The 17432-nt window shown below is 35.2% G+C and overlaps 2 protein-coding genes across 2 annotated transcripts; one reads left to right on the plus strand and one right to left on the minus strand.

The window, feature by feature from the left end:
- Positions 1 to 20: 20 nt before the first annotated feature.
- On the minus strand, positions 21 to 6454 carry LOC110381266 (glutamate receptor ionotropic, kainate 2). The gene is made up of 16 exons (XM_049847730.2): positions 6265 to 6454; positions 6060 to 6197; positions 5872 to 5975; positions 5617 to 5779; positions 5068 to 5282; positions 4584 to 4730; positions 4267 to 4443; positions 3923 to 4123; positions 3618 to 3845; positions 3249 to 3472; positions 2828 to 2965; positions 2441 to 2639; positions 1985 to 2216; positions 1594 to 1709; positions 1205 to 1357; positions 21 to 935 (listed from the first exon to the last, which is right to left on the minus strand). The coding sequence occupies exons 1-16, from the start codon at positions 6356 to 6358 to the stop codon at positions 738 to 740; spliced, it is 2727 nt and encodes a 908-aa protein (XP_049703687.1). The 5' UTR covers positions 6359 to 6454; the 3' UTR covers positions 21 to 737.
- Positions 6455 to 6617: 163 nt separating this feature from the next.
- LOC110381276 (glutamate receptor ionotropic, kainate 2) lies at positions 6618 to 14244 on the plus strand. Its single transcript, XM_021341570.3, has 16 exons — positions 6618 to 6943; positions 7208 to 7348; positions 7786 to 8103; positions 8800 to 8891; positions 8996 to 9112; positions 9637 to 9819; positions 10281 to 10427; positions 10727 to 10924; positions 11069 to 11311; positions 11402 to 11625; positions 11755 to 11892; positions 12237 to 12435; positions 12656 to 12884; positions 12991 to 13106; positions 13391 to 13543; positions 13955 to 14244. The coding sequence occupies exons 1-16, from the start codon at positions 6850 to 6852 to the stop codon at positions 14135 to 14137; spliced, it is 2775 nt and encodes a 924-aa protein (XP_021197245.3). The 5' UTR covers positions 6618 to 6849; the 3' UTR covers positions 14138 to 14244.
- Positions 14245 to 17432: the final 3188 nt, after the last annotated feature.

A 17432-nucleotide genomic window follows, 5' to 3' on the forward strand; every position in this document is an offset into this window, starting at 1 on the left:
TTTAAATTGACTAGTTTACAATGTGCAAGACATTTGTTACGAGCTTATTTATTGCTTAGGTAATAACTTTAGATATTAAAAATAAATATGATAATAACAATGAGGTTTGTTTTATTGTTTACACGTGCGACTAAGTTATTTAGATAACAGCTGTTATAACGATCTCGAACACTAATAACAATGTAACTAATACAGCTTCCGCCTGATATACACCCACAAATTAATTAATAATTAACTAGATTAGCACTGTTACTTAACACACTTAGGGCCAATCAATTATACGTCGCTAATTCACGCTCCCTGTCGATGTAATGAAACCCTCTCAAAACCCTCTTAGGTGTTCGCTATTCTCGCTGTTCCAATTTAGGCAGATTTCGAAATTTGCTTTTGGAACAATCAAACGTCTCACACCGTAAATGTTCCTTATACTCATAATTGTATGTATGATGATGATAAATACTCGTATATGCGTATGATTTAGAAATCTGGGCAAGGCACAAACAGAGTGGAGCTTGCTTGGCGTGGGTTAAAAATACGAGCACGTGTAATTCAAAATGTATGTTGATGCTAGTTGATTTCAAAGTGCTCCCACCGATTAGTAACTTGCTTAGCATCAATCACACAATAGTTTTGAGAGTAAAGAACATTTTTTGTCTTTAGACGCCTGATTATTCCAGCAACAAATTACGAAATCTCCATAGATTGTGCCCGCATCGTAACATAAATAATGATGTTAATCAATAAATCTCATCAAAATTAATAAAAGAAGAGGCTGCTCTGAGCACAGATACGGCTCGTGACTGTGAGCGCTCGCGCTGCGGGGAGGGGCTGGCGGTGGAGGGGGGCGCGGAGCGCGGGGGGGCGGTCGGCTTGTGCAGCTCACGGGGATTGAGGGATGCGTGCCATTCGCTGGACAGCGCCTCTTTGAACGTCACCTGTAATCAACGTCAAGTGAAATAAGTCTTGTATTTTTTTTATTTGTTATTTATTTTTAGTTTTTATTTTATCACATATTAATAAATAATAAAACCTTTAAAAGGAAACAGACTTTTGCATATTCATTTCAGTTAAAAAAAATTAGCAATATGGTTTCCGTGAATACATTTATTTAAAACTTGTATTCGTATCATGGACATAGAAAGGTTTATAGTGCGCACAACGTACTACATTTATGCATTTTACTACTGTAAAATTGGTTTGTTACCTTTTCTTTGACACTGATCTGTCGAGCATGGAACATAAAGTCTATGATAGCCACAATAAGACCTAGGATCCCCCCTGTTCCAAGTACTAAAAAGATACCACTCGTATTCTTCATCTGAAGAGAACCATTGTCATCCTCTTCTTTGACTATTTTCTGAAATATAATATGAATAACTGAAATAATTTTTCACACGAAAGTAATTTATGTGAAAAAATATATATCGAGAACATTCTTATAGCTACTTGAAAAGATTTAATACATCAGATGAAGCATATTGTAAGCCCTTTTGCAAAAGTATATATTTATGTTTTTTTTACTAGGATATTATTTTATCATTATTGTAAAAATATAAATAAATAAATAAAAAAATAAAGTAAACGGAATCAAACCTCGCAATGTTCTTGATTATCTTCATCTTCCCACCATTTCTTTTTAAGTTTCTCAAGCTCGCCTAATTCTTGTAATGACAGAATTGCGTGATCAATCTTTCCTTTGAATCCATAATCTGAAAATGTTTTAACATTATACTTTTAGTTTATTGTTATTGAAAGGCTCGTTGTTAAGTGTCAGAACACCAAACATCTTATCCGGTTGCTACCATGTGTTAGGCTGATTATGTTTACTAGCAATAGTTGAGAAGCAAGAACTGACAACTATGTGTTTATCGTAAAAGTGGAAAAAGCTTCTAAAACTTTTAGTACTATCATCAGGTTAGTCCGAAAACCGTCCCAAAAAGAACAGTAGTAAAAAATATTCATAAAGTTTTTACTTTAAACTTACTCTTTGGCATAGCGATTCCGTATTCCTTAGAATCCAATTTAGAGCCCAACATTTTCAACGTGCAATTTCGCTTGATGTAATATTCAATAGAGGTTGATTCCATGAAGAACGCGTACTTCCCATTACTTCTGGTGACACGATCTTTACCCTCAAGGTTACTGGTCGTGAATACGGTAGGCTTTGCGGCATTCATTACCGACCAAATTTTTGAGTACACTGTATCATTTGAAGTCTAAAAAATAGTAAAATATATTCAATTGGCTGTTTCTCATTGTTTCCATTTCGTCTCTGGAAATTTTTACGTGTACCCAGATATAATACTACCTACGTCATCCGGGGATAGTGTAGCTTGACAACAGCGAAATTATTTTCCAAATAGCTTTCGTAGTTCCGGAGCCTTTAGGGTAAACAAACTAGCAAACAAAAATTCTAACAATACTAGTAAGATTTATTTACCTGGAAAAACCTGTAAGTAGAACCGTTGTATACCGCTCCGTAAGAAATCTTGTTCTGCTCCGACAATTCCTTGACATCATTGATGACGTTGCTTCGGCGACTGTTACTAAGGAAAGTGGACATGTTGGCAGTATACGATGCGGTTACGATCAGAGCGAAGAACCACCACACGCCTGCTATCCATCGAGAACCTGCTGCCCTGGTTAAATAGATATCGAGAAATTGCAATTTAAACAAAGTCATTAATATATACTATATACTGATTTTATCAACGACAATCGTGGAGCTTGTAGCTAAATAGTCAATCGAACGAAAGGTTAAGCACCGCTTAGCTTGGTGTATCTTTGCATGGATGAAGAGTACCTAATTTACTTTAAAAAATCTTACCTAGGTAAAATATCACATCCCTGAGTCATAATAGAACCCATTGTAAGCCACATGCAATTATACAGACTCCATATATTTTCCAGATTTTCAGGATTTTGGTTACATGGATGTGGATTCACCCAGTCATCTTGGCTCATTCTGTAAATACAAATAAAAAATAGTTATTGTTTCCAACGTTGTAATGACACATGTATTTAATTGGCAAAATACGTAGAAAAACTTTACACAAACAATATGTAGCTAGCAGAAAATTCTTTCACTGTAGTAGAATTGCTGTGAAATAAAAATAAATCTCACTTGGAACTTTCTTACATTCTTTTACTACTTTCAATTTACAGTTAGTTACTATAACTTAAATAATAAAGGATAAAGATGATAGTATTTAATGAATCCTAGTCCTAATAAAGATGATTATACCAACCTTGCACAAACCAGCAACACAAATGACACAATCACATACGTAGTCGCAAGATACAGCCAAACGTCTAACGACAAAGGTTTGATAAATGAGAATCTATCTGGAGCTTCAGGATCCTCTTCTCTGAACAACAAACTGATACCCAAAGTCATGAATGGAATGGAAAAGTCCAGTACAGAATTCCTTTCGGAGGTAATCGTTAAATCACATATGCCTAAATGTGCTTTCTGAAAAAAAATATGTGTGCATATTTATTGTATTCAAACCATTATTTTAAAGTCTATATGACTATTTACATATACTATCTGATATACGAGTAGCATTATGACTCTTCACCTTAAGGGACAAAAGTAATCAAGGGAATCAACTTACATGATCCATCAATTCTCCAATTATTCCCGTCCACTTATTAGTACCTTCTATCTGGTTACCGTATTCATTTCCTGGAGCTATATAGAACTCATATTCAAAATGTTCTTTCCTGGTTTCTTTAATGTATTTAAATATCGCATCTATGAGGTCCACACAGTAGCCCCGATATACTTTTCCTTCGGGTGTGTCAACTACAGAAAAATATGGACTCCCCGTTTTGGTCACCACCTAAATAAAATCATCAATGTAATCGGCGAATATAAATTGTACATTTTTGTAATATACTGGTATATGATTTATTTTACCCGTATTTTTGAGCCCGGTTTCAAAGCCAGTGATCTATCATCGACGTGATCTTTCTTAGTGATAACATTTGTCTTATAATCCCAATCCCCTGCATATACAAACTGGCTCTCCTTATCCAATTTAGAATAGTGCAACATAAAATTGGTCCTTCTGCCCTCTGAATCAAACTCAATGTGTCCTGAAAAACCTTTGGTTGTTGTCTGAAATAAAAGCAACGGAGATTTAAAATTATTTCGAATTCCAATAAAGTTGTGCTTTGGTTTATACTTGCAGATGAAGTAAAATTTTAAGTTTCAAAAATGTATATGTTTATTCATTAGAGATTTTTAAATGTATGTGTTACCTTGATAAGAGCTTCGCGAAGATCATATCCCAACGGCCATGCACTTTCTTCATATTCTGATCGAGTAGATTTTTGGCAAAGAGGCGGTGGGTCTGGGAGATTGTCAGTGGTCAATTGAAGGCTTCTTATTGCCTTTTCTAAGTGACTCAAAGCATCGGCTGCTAAAGCTGTTTCGAGCTAAAATGAAACCGACAAGTCAATTTATGTCAAACTGATCGTTTCTGGCGAAATATGGAGAAAATATAATTCAATATCCGAGATGAGCACTTTTTAAGTTTAAAAAAGTACGTTAAAAATTTACAAAAAGTGCAAAATACCCCGAATGCCCTAGCTCCCAGCATTCCTTTGTCTTTCCATGTAGCCTCGCTCGGTGTCGTCAGGTGTAGTGTGGAAACGTTCGCCATGAGGTCATCAATGGCTTTAAAATCAAGGCTGTATGCGTCTAGGTTTGTTAGTATAAAACTCTGAAAAAGAATAGACGTATCATATAAGCAATCAACCCCTATTCTTTTGAGAAAGGGTTATGTGATTCTTTAGAGGGTTATTGGATCCAATAGAACCGAATGAATTGAAGTCAAGAGAGGAAGAAATCGTTGCTGAAAGTAGAGTGCTTCCAGATTCGGACGATTCAACCTATTCGACGTGAGCAAATAAAAATTTCATAAGATTATATGAAATAATAATAAATTATAATAAATATTAAAGAGAAAAATAATAAATATTATAAAATTCATTTCATTCGGCACGTTTCCCGCCTTGAGCTTTGATAAACGTGCGTTCACCATTATTCGCAATTCATACCTGAAATTCCGTGGCATTTTCAACTTGAACTATTTCATTCATATATTTATGAATGTTCGTTATATTACAGTCTAGTACATGGTAGCTCATTCTTGCCACTTTGAATATGTATTTGAAAGTTTCACGATTGTCACCGTAGGGATCCAACTTCCTGAATAAAATTGGTTCCATTGTAGTCGGCCATGTATTTATTACTTGCTGCAAACGTATAAAACCTGAAAACAATGAAATTAGATAATTATGATACAATAATATTACAAGGAATGGAATATAAAGAGTTTTGGTCTACATTCCAAATTTCTTACATTTCTTAGAAAATTACGTGCTGTGCTACAGCAAAACGTTCATTGCATATTGCAAGGAATACATTTACGACCAGTAAAATTTATAGAAAACGCGCTTCCCTAAATCTACTAAATTCACCTCGGCTTTTATGGTGATCTACCAACGGAAATGAATAGACTGCCAAATTCCATTATACTGATTATATTGAATTGCGTTTAAAAAAATATTCACGTTCATAATTTTAAATTAAATCATGGAACTTACTGCCGTCATCTTCGTACAGGATTGTGAACTTATCAAAACCTAAGTCTTTGATGAGTGTTGCGTAAGCTTTTGATATCATTTCTGGTGGTGGATAATACGCGAATGAGAAAAAATCTTCCGATTGAGTGTCTGTAGGCTCCCATCCCAAAGACAAATGGGTTATCTGAAATGTTGAAAAAGTTACATTATTCAAAGTATAGTTAAAGTTACACTAAAAGATTTAGTGAAACCCTTTTGTAAAAATGATTGACTTACATTTAATCTGTTACACAGCAAACAAGTAATGTCGCAGATGCCGTAAGTTGGACGAGCATCTATTAAAGCCACAATTCCCCTGTCCTCTGAAGTAAATGGACACACTGAAACAACAGTTTAATATAAATATGGTCCTTGATATCGGAAGAACTTAGCTAAAAGGTTAAGAAACATGGTGTATAACTTACGTTCTAGAGAAGTGGAATAGCTGTCAACTACCTTCGAGACTAAGGATCGTCCATGATACGTCGTCATTCTGTTTGCCTCGATCATGTTGCTAAACACCTGTAGAGAACTCGGCAACGTCTCTCGGTTAAACAGGCCCCCTGAAAACATACACAACTCAATGTTGACAAAGTTGTTTGTGACACACTTATTTAAATATTCACGTACCTATGGGGAAAGCGGTCAATCGGAGCGCATGGGAATTGTGTATGAACGAGCATACCATTGAGATGGCAATAATAAAAGCTTTCAAAGTAATCATTGTGGAAGCTGGTGTTGGTTTATGAATACAATATGTTGTTTGGGCGGCATGCGGCGCGCCGGCCGCCTCACCGCTGTCTGAAGTATTTTTGGAAAGCAGTTTTAGGTCACGTGTGCCATCACGCGTCGCCATGGCGTTGTCGCCTCTGTCGTCTGACTTCAGAGTATCGAGTCCAAACTTGACTGATGTGGAATAGGAGGAAATATTTGAATCATGACCTAATTGACGGAACTAGCAAACATATTCAAATGTCTAGTCATAACTGCAGATACCACATCCAAATATAACGTTCGTCCTGCGAAAAGAACTAAACAAAAACTTTTTCTTTTTCGCTACGTTGCCGTCTCCATTTGTTCATAACTCTGGAAGAAGTTAATTTTATTTGAGTGAACTGCTATCCAGACGTTCATTCGCTAAGCGGTGCGCCCACAAATTATCGTGAAACAGTTTTTATGAAGTAAACTATGCATTCACATTAAAGTTTTTTCGCCATGTGTTGGTATTTACTGGTGTTATTACTTTGTGTTCAAAAATGTACTCCGCAATTTGTATACACGGAAATGACCGAAATTTCGTATCAAATAGGTGAGTATTTTCTAATAAACAAATGTGTTTAATAATAAACAAGGACAACTGAACTATTTCGGAACCTTATCAGGACCTATCTTGGTTGTTCATCATATTTCGTGCCGAGCTTTAAGTGATAAATTTTCCCTTTTTTGTGTTTGAAGTTTGTCAATAAACAAGTAACTTTTTCTGCTTTATGCTACTTTGTACAGCAGATTTTTTTCTAAAAAAACGATAAATGTAGGTAGGTACCTTCTTTCAATATATTCCATATACTTGCAGTGGGTATATTTGAGAAGGACGCCACGATTCAGATGGCGGCTTTCAACGACAGTTTAAACCATGTCCATGTCCAAGAGGTGACGATCAGACCGGCCACCCTGCAGCCAAGGAGAACTGACAGCTATTCCGTCTGGAGAGAATGTAAGTAAAAATTGTTAATATAGAACAACACCCTGGCATTATTTTTATTATTCGTTGGAAAAGTTTGTATCTACATATTTTTTTCTGCATCTGTTTTCCGATTTTGTATTTCGCTTTATTTTCATAAAAATGCTTTCCTGTTAAATGTAGTACAAAATTATTCGTACCCACGGGCTTCTTATAATTTAATACTTAATATTTCAGTGAGTTTTCTTTGAAAGCTTTGTACCATACTTTGTATTTGTCAAGTACGTATTATCTTATAATGAAATCTTTATACAGTACAATTCCCAGATCTCAAGCACTCATTTCATTTCAAAATGAGCGAAGCTTTCCTATATATAATCCTACGCCAAAGCTCGTAAAGAGATTGCACAAACATTATTCTATTGATTTTATTTGCACAAGCAGTACAGACGTTCTTGTTTCAATTGCAGTATGTTCAAACAATGCGATACAAGCGGTGGCAGTATTTGGTCCACAAAATCCAATAACAGACGGTGCTATTCGAGACCAGTGCGCTATTGCGAACATACCGCACATTCAAGCCACGTGGCAGTCGATGGATCCCGACTTGGAGCTAAATGAGGAAACAACTGCACAAGAGGAGGGCGAAGACGAGGAATCAGAGATACCATTCAAAAAGATTTCCATAAACTTTTATCCTGATTCCGAGGAAATCGCATTAGCTTATGGAAAGCTTCTGCAGTATTACAAATGGGGAGGTTTTGCTGCTCTTTATGAAGATAACTTTGGTAGGTACTAAAAATAATATTATATTTGAAAGTTTTTAAAGACCACTGAAAGAGAAACGAGTCTTAATTTTTGGTTTCAGAGTATATTTAAAGCTAACTTAACGACTACCAAAATAATAATAAAAAGTTATGGGAAATATAAACGCAGAATATCTTGATACTTGGGTGTTGTTCATCTTTATTACAATGTATTTCTGTACCTTAATCTGTTCCTTAAGTTTTAATCAGTTTTTACTGAAGTCTTATAACTTAAAACCAACAGAAATACTTTTCAAAATAGATAGGTAACCTTATGTATACCTATCTTCCTAATTGCTAAAGATATGATGTGAATAACTTAGTGCTATCAGAATAAACCAGCTTAGACGTGGAGTGCATTTAATGATCTTTCACATGTAGCAATGGACGAGTACGTCTGGCTTTCGAAAACAGACATGAGATACAAAGACAAAGATTTTTCTTGAGGTTTATGAGAAAACTATACAGTCTAAATAGGAATATATAGTCTGAAATCACCAACCCGCATTGAGCAAGCGTGGTGAAATGCTCAATCCTTCTCCGCGTGAGAGGAGGCCTGTGCCCAACAGTGGGACGATACAAAGGCCGTAACAGTTATAAGAAAACACGTCACTTCTAAAAATATATAAATAATTAAATTAAGGAAACATAATTTCTATGAATAGTTCGTGTTTTCAGGGTTGCTGAGAGTACAAAAAATTCTCGCTGAAGTATCGTTGCAGTCACAAATCTTTATGTATAAACTGGATCCGAAGGGCGATAATCGAAGAGTAAGTGATTACAATTTGTATTAATTGTAAGCCACAGTAATAAATGAAATCAATAGATCATAAAAAAGTACCTAGATTTTATTATACTCGTATTTTTGATTCAGATTTTCAAGGCGTTAAGAAAATTTCAAGTAAGCCGCTTCCTACTCGATTGTCATTCAGATCGTATTTTGCGTTACCTGGGTGAAGCTGACAATGCGAAGTTAGTCAGCGAATATCAGGTATGAATTTTGTTGAATAATTTAATACCAATGTCTTAGTTAAATCTAATAAAATGTTGATCTTAAAGGTCAAAGGTGTGCTAGAAATAAAGTCCTTCAATCCTTTTTAATTAAATAGAATTCAATGTTATACTCCTACGTCTACCTAAATTTCTAGTAGCTTTCGATAGGCATAAGAATTCCTGGAATCATCTTCGAAATTCTATTTAAAAAGTCCTTATACCTATTTCTATTATTTCTTTATCCGTTTTATTTATTTATCCGTGTCAAGGGGATCAGCTTCGTTCCTTATAGAAGTAATCTCCGAATAAATTAAAGAATGTTTAGAGGATACAGAATTTCCTAAACCGTTTTGTAGTTTTGGAGCATTTACTTGAAAACAATGAAAATAAAACTTTTTACAATATAAGTTTCGACAATTTAGGTTCTAAAAATAACTACTAAACTAAGAACAAAAAATTTTAGGTAGGTAAAAACTAAAATTTATTTGTTTAATCTGTCTTTATGACACATGCTCTTTCCAGCACTTTGTCCTAGTTTCCATGGACACGTCGACGGTAGCTGAGAGTCTGATAAAAATGCCATCGAACATAACGTGGTTGAGCATCACTCAATATGACAAGCTGAAGGATGGGGGACATTACCTGGCGACCAGAGTGGGCAACTGGCGGTCTAATGAGGAGTCGCCGTCCGTGGTGCAGTTCAAAGTGAGAAGCTTTATTTTTGTCTTATTAGTTTCTTTTTTGCAGCCCTTGCTTTTTTATTTATAATATTTTTTTTACAGAATTCTAATTGAATATTTTAGGTAATTGCTTGTATATGTAATAACTTGTAATTGACTTTGTTAATAGTAAATGAATTTAATGTTGTTAACGTAGCTAACGTTACCTTCTGGTATACTGGTTGCATTTAGTAAATCATAAGATGTTATTTCATAATTATTGTCTGGTAACTATTTTTCTCACCTAACATAGGTGCATTTTGGAGCCCTTTGTGAACCAGAGCAGCGGTCGCTGTCTGGTCCAACCTCCTATCATAACCGGCGAACCGTGCCTATCTTTGTTATCACACCAAAAAACTTTAAGATTTCTTATAGACTTTTAAAAAAGTAATATTACATTACTTTATAAAATAGAAGCAAGAATAACCAACTATTCTTTCCTAACAGCTCGATTCATTAATAATGGACGATGTTGCGAGTCACCTAGTAAAGGCGCTGGATGTGAAAGACATAGCTCAGCCCCCTGTCTTCAGCTGTACCGGCGATGAGGAACCGTGGGCTCATGGTGCTGCGTATCAGCAGAAAATATTGAAGGTACACTACTCCAGATTTTAATGTTCTAATTCTAAATCTAATCCGTTTTGAAGTTAGAAAAGAAACACCAGAAAGAAAACAATTAATCTGGTTTAAGGTGATTGTGTTTTGTTTGCATTCTGTTCAAATAAAGAATAGGTGAAAATAATCATAAACGACAGTCAGACGTATGAAGGACGAAAAATAAATAATTGCAAAACGAACAAAATGCGTTTGTATCAATATTTTCTCTGAACCTTTTGGTTAAAATAATCAACCTTATGTTCAGCTTTATTAAATTCAACTAAATGTATTTTCAGACTCAATCCTACGGCGTCACGGGTAATGTAGAATTTGACCAAAGAGGTCGGAGAATAAACTACGTTCTGTATATAAATGAAATACACATTAGAGACAGACAGACCATAGGTAGGTGGGAGTCGGCCACAGGCATGATCAATGAAACCAAACGTCTGGACAGTAGTGCTGCGAACCAACAGTCTAGTAAGGAATTTGTTGTAAGTATTTAGAAAGTATTTGCTACATTGTTATTGGATTTTACATCATTTTCCATTCATGAAAAGAATATCTTTTAACAATTGTATACTATTTAACCATAATTTAGGTGCCAGGATAGTTATATGCTCTGTTTATTTTCATAGGTAATATCCCGTCGAGCAAAACCTTATTTCTCATTCAAAGAAAAATGTGAAAAAACAGAATGTAAAGATGACGACAGATTCGAGGGTTTCTCCGTCGACCTAGTCGATAACATATTCCGAATATTGAGGGAAGAAAAGTATAACTATACTTACAGATTTATTCATGATTACGACATGGAATATGGTAAAGTAGATCCAACTACACACACATGGACTGGGCTTGTAGGATACCTATTGGATAAAGTACGTAATGAATAGTAATTCGATTACATAGTTCGTACAATATAACCAGATAAGTAGGTCAATGACAAAATGATTATAATGTCGTTTCAGAAAGCTGATTTGGCAGTATGTGACTTAACCATAACAGAAGAAAGGAAAAAAGTAGTTGACTTTTCAGTACCTTTCATGTCTCTTGGAATTAGTATCCTATACACACAGGATCGTAAAGTCCAGCCAGGAATGTTTTCTTTCCTAAATCCATACACTTTTGAGGTCTGGATGCACACGGCCACCGCTTATTGTGTTGTTTCTATCGTCCTTTTCATTTGTGCCAGGTAACATTTCATTTATGAAAACCATTCGAAACAATCGAAAAACAAGTTTTTTATAAATATTTCATTTTATTCACTTTCATAGTCAAAATTGATGAAAATATGATGGTTCAATGTTCTATTTTTTTTCAGAATATCGCCAGCTGATTGGGAAAACCCAGAACCCTGTGAAAAGGACCCAGAGGAGCTAGAAAATATATGGACGTTTAAGAATTGCGCCTGGCTTACTATGGGCTCCATCATGACGCAAGGATGCGACATCTTGCCCAAGTAATTTTGTTGCGCCGTTCTTTAATCTTTTCGATCAATATGCTTTAATGAACCTCATAGAATCCTCGTTACCTAATTCCAATAATTATTTTCTTTTCAAAATATAGGTATATAAGCTACTAGCTTCTGCCCGAGTTTGCTACCGCGTTTCGATTCAACTTCTTCCCGCACATGGATAAAAATTGCCAATTCGTTCTTCCGCTAAATTTCATATTAGCGCTAGAATCCGACCAGCAGTGTTAACGATAAAGATTTACAAACATACAGACATACTTATATACACACATACATCCATATATCCTTAAAAACCATCGCATTTATAATATTTCTTTTAATTTTTCCAGAGCAATCGGCACCCGCTGGGTCTGTGGTATGTGGTGGTTCTTCGCAGTGATCGTATGTCAGACATACATCGCCCAGCTGTCGGCTTCTATGACGTCAGCGTTAGAAAACGAACCGATCAACAGCGTCGATGATTTGGCAAAACAAACTAAGATTCGTTACGGAGCCATTGTTGGAGGATCTACACTTGAATTTTTTAAGGTGAGAAAAATATACCTGGAATGCTAAACATGGTTGGATACTGTTACCGAAATGTTGTCAAAAAACATATGTCATTCATTAAAATATATCTCTTTTCTCGTGATTAGAAACGCCAAATGAAAATAAACTTTTCAATATTTTTACGACTTCCCAAAAAGAGGAAGTTCTCAGTTCGTCGAAATCTTTTTCTTATTATTTAATGCACTTATCTCTTCACCAGGCTTCTAAGGACAAAACATACCGACACATGTACGAGACTATGAATGCCAATCCAGCTGTCTTAGTAACCAGTAATGACGAAGGAGAAGAAAGAGTTCTGAAGAGTAAAAACACGTACGCCTTCTTTATGGAGTCCAGTACCATAGAGTACAAATTAAAAAGGAACTGCAAATTGAAGAAAGTTGGTGGCGAATTGGATAGCAAAGATTATGGAATAGCAATGCCTGCTAGTGAGTATAGCTTTTAACTAATCTAGGCTCACAAAAGCTGAATATAAAGCATTCATTTCAGGGAATATAAGAGAGAATTTTTAACATGAAAATAATTATTTTCCAGATTCACCATTCAGAACTGATATAAACAGAGCCATTTTAAGACTAAAAGAATTGACTACGTTAGACAAAATTAAAAATAAATGGTGGCACGAAAAATACGGAGCGCAGAAATGTGAAGTATGGAGACTTCAGTTATTCTAACATTACAATTCATACTTTTTTCTTCGTCTTACTTTTTCCGAATACTAAGAAAACGAATAATGTATTTTGACCGTTATTACTGATAACAAAAAACCTATGACTTGGAAATAGATTCTTCCAATATTGCTTTTATAGCCAAAATTAGGGTTGTTCTTGTAAGAAACTTGTAATATCATGTTCAAGGCTTCTCTCTAGACTTTTTAGGTTTTACATTAATGATTGATATTTAACATTTTGATTCAAAAATTACTTGATTTCAGCCAACGGTTGACGAAAACGACATTGAAGGTGATTTAGAAATGGAGAATCTGATGGGAGCATTCGTGGTTCTAGTGGTGGGGCTAGTCTTCTGCCTCTTTATAACAGCCATCGAGTTCATGAACGAGGTCCGCAACATTGTCGTGCGGGAACAGGTGCGTTGTTTTGTATTTAGGTAAGCTACATAATAGATAAACTTGTTTGTCTCTGAAACAAAAAATAACAGTCCACAACAAGGTATCAGGTAATCAGTGTACCTTCGCAAATTATAATCACTATCTCAATAAGATATTCATCACAATAAGATAACATGTTGAATATCTATATACCCGGTATGTTTACCTATATACATATAGGTACCGAGGTGATACAACATGTTTATTTATTTTTTTCAGTTACGTGCGTAAAAGAACGCGCTTCCTAAAATATTATCCGTCTCTCTTACTATGTCTTAGAAAAAGAAAGTTAGTGGAGAGAAGAAACACTGCTCTTTTATGATGTTTACCCACAAAATAGCCACAAAAAAACATTAGCTACATTTTATTTGACTGTACATATTCTTCCAGGTCACTCACAAGGAAGTCTTTATAAAGGAATTGAAGGCATCCCTGAACTTCTTCCAACTGCAGAAGCCAGTTCTTCGCAATCCCAGTAGGGCTCCGTCAATCGCGTCTTCAGGCAGTGACGAGCGACGAGAAAATCAAGCTAAAGCCATCGAAAACTTTATGAATTTAGAGAAAGCTGTTTGATCAACAATAACCAATGTCGCATTTAGTGTTCTTATAAATTGGTGTAGCTATTTACTAATAATGAATAGAAAAACTAATTTAATAAATCACAACATTTTAATAGAAAACAGACTTTTATCTCATCTTTAAGCTGAGGATAACCAAAGTATTTTTTATTTAAGTTGTTTTACAAAGCAATATAAAATCTATTTTTCCATTATTCTATCAAACGTTAATAAATTGCTGACATTGTACAGCAATAAGATTACGCTACGTGATAACTTCAGTCTAAAACTTCAAATAAAGGGTCATAAGTCTAGCCGTGGCATTAAATCAGATATCAAAGCTATAAATATTAGAGAATTTTGTTTGTGCATGTCTCTTCCAAATGAATTATCTTCTATCATAAAACGACTAGACGGTGAAAGACTCAATTAATGCAATCAAAATAGATTAATTTAATATTAAATCAAAACTAAATAAACTTATCGCAGTTACGGGCGCAGACATACTTAGTTAACAAACCTTTGCTCTGGCAGTGAGCGAATGAACTTTTTGGATAACTTGGCTAAAGTGAATGAATAGACCTTAATGAAGGTTTGTCGGTTTCATATAAGTATGGGATATAATATAGCTGGCGTTACAAAAATAACACAAAGTAATGATGAGGCCACCTCATAAACTCCTGATGTTTATATGTTCACTTAAACGTGCAATGAATATATTACGTACCTCTACTCTGGTGCAACGAAGTGCTTGACTGTTGCAGTTTCTAAGAACAACCATCAATTGTGGTTGTAAGCAAATATTTAATATTGCTTGTGTAAATAGGCTATGTAAACAGCATGATATTGATGTGTTTAATACTAGTATAGTCACAGCCAGGAGGCGCCTAAGTCTTGAGTTTTTCAGAAACAACAATGTGGAGTAATCACATAGTAATCACATATTATGCATGCTTTTATTATATAAGTAGTAAGTACTGTTCCTTGGTAATTTTTATTATTTATTTTTCTAAACCGTAGTTCATGGTTATTTTTTATACTCTAGTGTTAAACGTGAGGACTTGGCTGTCCGATTACCATTCAAAATTACATTGTATTTTACTTTGCTGTAAGTCTTCCATGCTGTATAAATAAATAAATAAAACAGGAAAGTGATAACAAACTGACGCCTTGAAGGTACTAATTAACTCGCGGTGTAAAAACTGCAAGACCTCTTACACTAGATAGGGATACAGGTTACAAAGTTGAACCAACTTTTTATTACTACCCTGATATCAGATGTCTCATGTGCGCTAATTGACCTTTTGTTGGTCGACAATTCCGACGAGATTGATGAAACGTTACAAGCATTGCTTTATCAATAATATACGTTCTTGTTTATATTGACAGCTATACCTAGATGCGTATAACGTGACGTAGTGTCTGTAAGGGAATTTACTTCAGAGATAGGTCATGGCATCAACAACTTATTAATAACATAGACGCCAAGCGCGGATCCAGCCCTCAAAAAAGGTTGTGGTCACAGCTACTAGAAAATCGGAACTAGAAGCGGCTACGAATGAAAATAAACTTATGAGGAAGTAGGACCCGATAAAAATAAATTGTCCGTTTCGATCCAAACCTATTTCAATCAATAACTTCTAGTAGTCAGTAAGCCTATATAGGAAGGGTTTGACGCATTTGGTGCACTTCTCAACTATTACCAGTGGCGGCATAGCATCGGGTGGCACTCAGCGCTGCTACCTATTGAGCACCCCAAAAAAAAAGACGACAAAATAAAATTACGAACCAATCTAATAATGCTAAAAACGCGAGTAACGATATTTGACGTATTTTTTTTTTTAGTAAGTATGTCTAAACGCATATTATGTATGCTCACTATCAGTTCCGTCTCTAGCTTATGTACCTACCGGGTGCAATCATTACTAAAGAACGTATGGAAAGATTGTGAGTAGTTTTGTTTTGTGCGCGAGCGTAGCAAGCCAGAACATTTTAAGATTTCGTCGTAGTTACCAAGTTATAGAACCAAAAGCGAAGACGTGGTATAAAACCGTATAAAGTTGCGCGAGCGGAGCGAGCGCGAAATTTTTGAGTTCTGTGCCACAAATATACCTATAGAAATTATAGAGGTAGAAAAAGTACTGTGAAATTAAGAAGCTGTGAGCGTAGCGAGCGCATAATTTTGGAGTCTTGGGACACGAAATCACCCAAACAAGTAAAAAAGAAGCTACTGCTAAGTGGAAAAACCGCGAGCGTAGGGAGCGCGAAATTTTTTTGAGTTTTGGTACAAAACAGTACCAAAACAACTAAAAAAATGTAACTGTAAATAATAATAATTTTATTGTAATAGACAGCTGCGTTGCTGGGAAGTTTGTTTCGTTCTTCACCGCTTCTTCTTAACCAGAAAGTGCTGAAAGAGGGCGTTATGGGGGTGCTATCCTTTTCTACTTTCAATTTTAACTGAATTACTAATCTAACGTTTTCGACATTGGACTTAAACCACCTCAAAGTGAAGAAGCCGCGAGCGTAGCGAGCGCGAATTTTTTTGAGTTTTGGGACACAAAAGTACCTCAAAATCTAAAGCTGTTAGAAAAAAAATATGGTGACCTCGAATTTATTAGTAAACAGCAGTCATAAAATTAAATGCAACAAAAAAGTCTTATTCTGTTCCCTAGTGTTATCATCAGCCTATCGATTTCAAAAAACCGAAAAAGTGTGATGTCACAAGTCTAATAAGGTTGTGGGCATGCCCATCGTGCCCACAACGGTGGATCCGCCCTAGACGCAATAGGTTAATTTATTTATTTTACACTGCGCACACTTTTTGGTACGGTAGCAGCAACAGTTAACTATATATTTACTCTTTTCTTTTAGGAAAGTACCTCGCAATGTCAACTACTACAGTTTCCATGAAACATGTAAGAACTATAATTTCTAACCTTGTAATCACATGTCAGTTTTCCGTGCCATAAACCCGTATAATTTCTAGAAACTGTCATTACTTAAACCTACAGCTATACTTATGAAAATCTATAGTTTGTCTCCTATCATTTGCTAGTTCTTCCTTGTCGTCAACAGGACAAAAATTAATAATTATAATTATTTCGTTACTTTCAAATAGTTATTTATGTATTGCAAAATGTGTACTGTTACAGATATGCATCCTTATCCTAGTTATACCTACATTACCTTGTTCCCTTGCAGCAATTTAACTAAAATCTAGATAATTAACTATATAACTTATACACAACACATTGTATCACATAACTTGCCTTTACAAATTTTACCTTTAAAATTACACTTACAAGTTT

This window comes from Helicoverpa armigera, chromosome 7, assembly GCF_030705265.1.
Source record: "Helicoverpa armigera isolate CAAS_96S chromosome 7, ASM3070526v1, whole genome shotgun sequence".
NCBI lineage: Eukaryota > Metazoa > Arthropoda > Insecta > Lepidoptera > Noctuidae > Helicoverpa > Helicoverpa armigera.

Excerpts from the sequence above, each read along its gene's own strand:
- LOC110381266 (XM_049847730.2), bottom strand. The coding sequence starts at position 6,358 with ATGATTACTTTGAAAGCTTTTATTATTGCCATCTCAATGGTATGCTCG. Across the intron at positions 3,846-3,922 it reads AACCGGGCTCAAAAATACGG|GTGGTGACCAAAACGGGGAG; the intron begins GTAAAATAAATC and ends GATTTTATTTAG. Across the intron at positions 2,966-3,248 it reads GTGTTGCTGGTTTGTGCAAG|AATGAGCCAAGATGACTGGG; the intron begins GTTGGTATAATC and ends TTGTATTTACAG.
- LOC110381276 (XM_021341570.3), top strand. The coding sequence starts at position 6,850 with ATGTGTTGGTATTTACTGGTGTTATTACTTTGTGTTCAAAAATGTACT. Across the intron at positions 6,944-7,207 it reads CGAAATTTCGTATCAAATAG|TGGGTATATTTGAGAAGGAC; the intron begins GTGAGTATTTTC and ends ATATACTTGCAG. Across the intron at positions 8,892-8,995 it reads CGAAGGGCGATAATCGAAGA|ATTTTCAAGGCGTTAAGAAA; the intron begins GTAAGTGATTAC and ends TTTTTGATTCAG.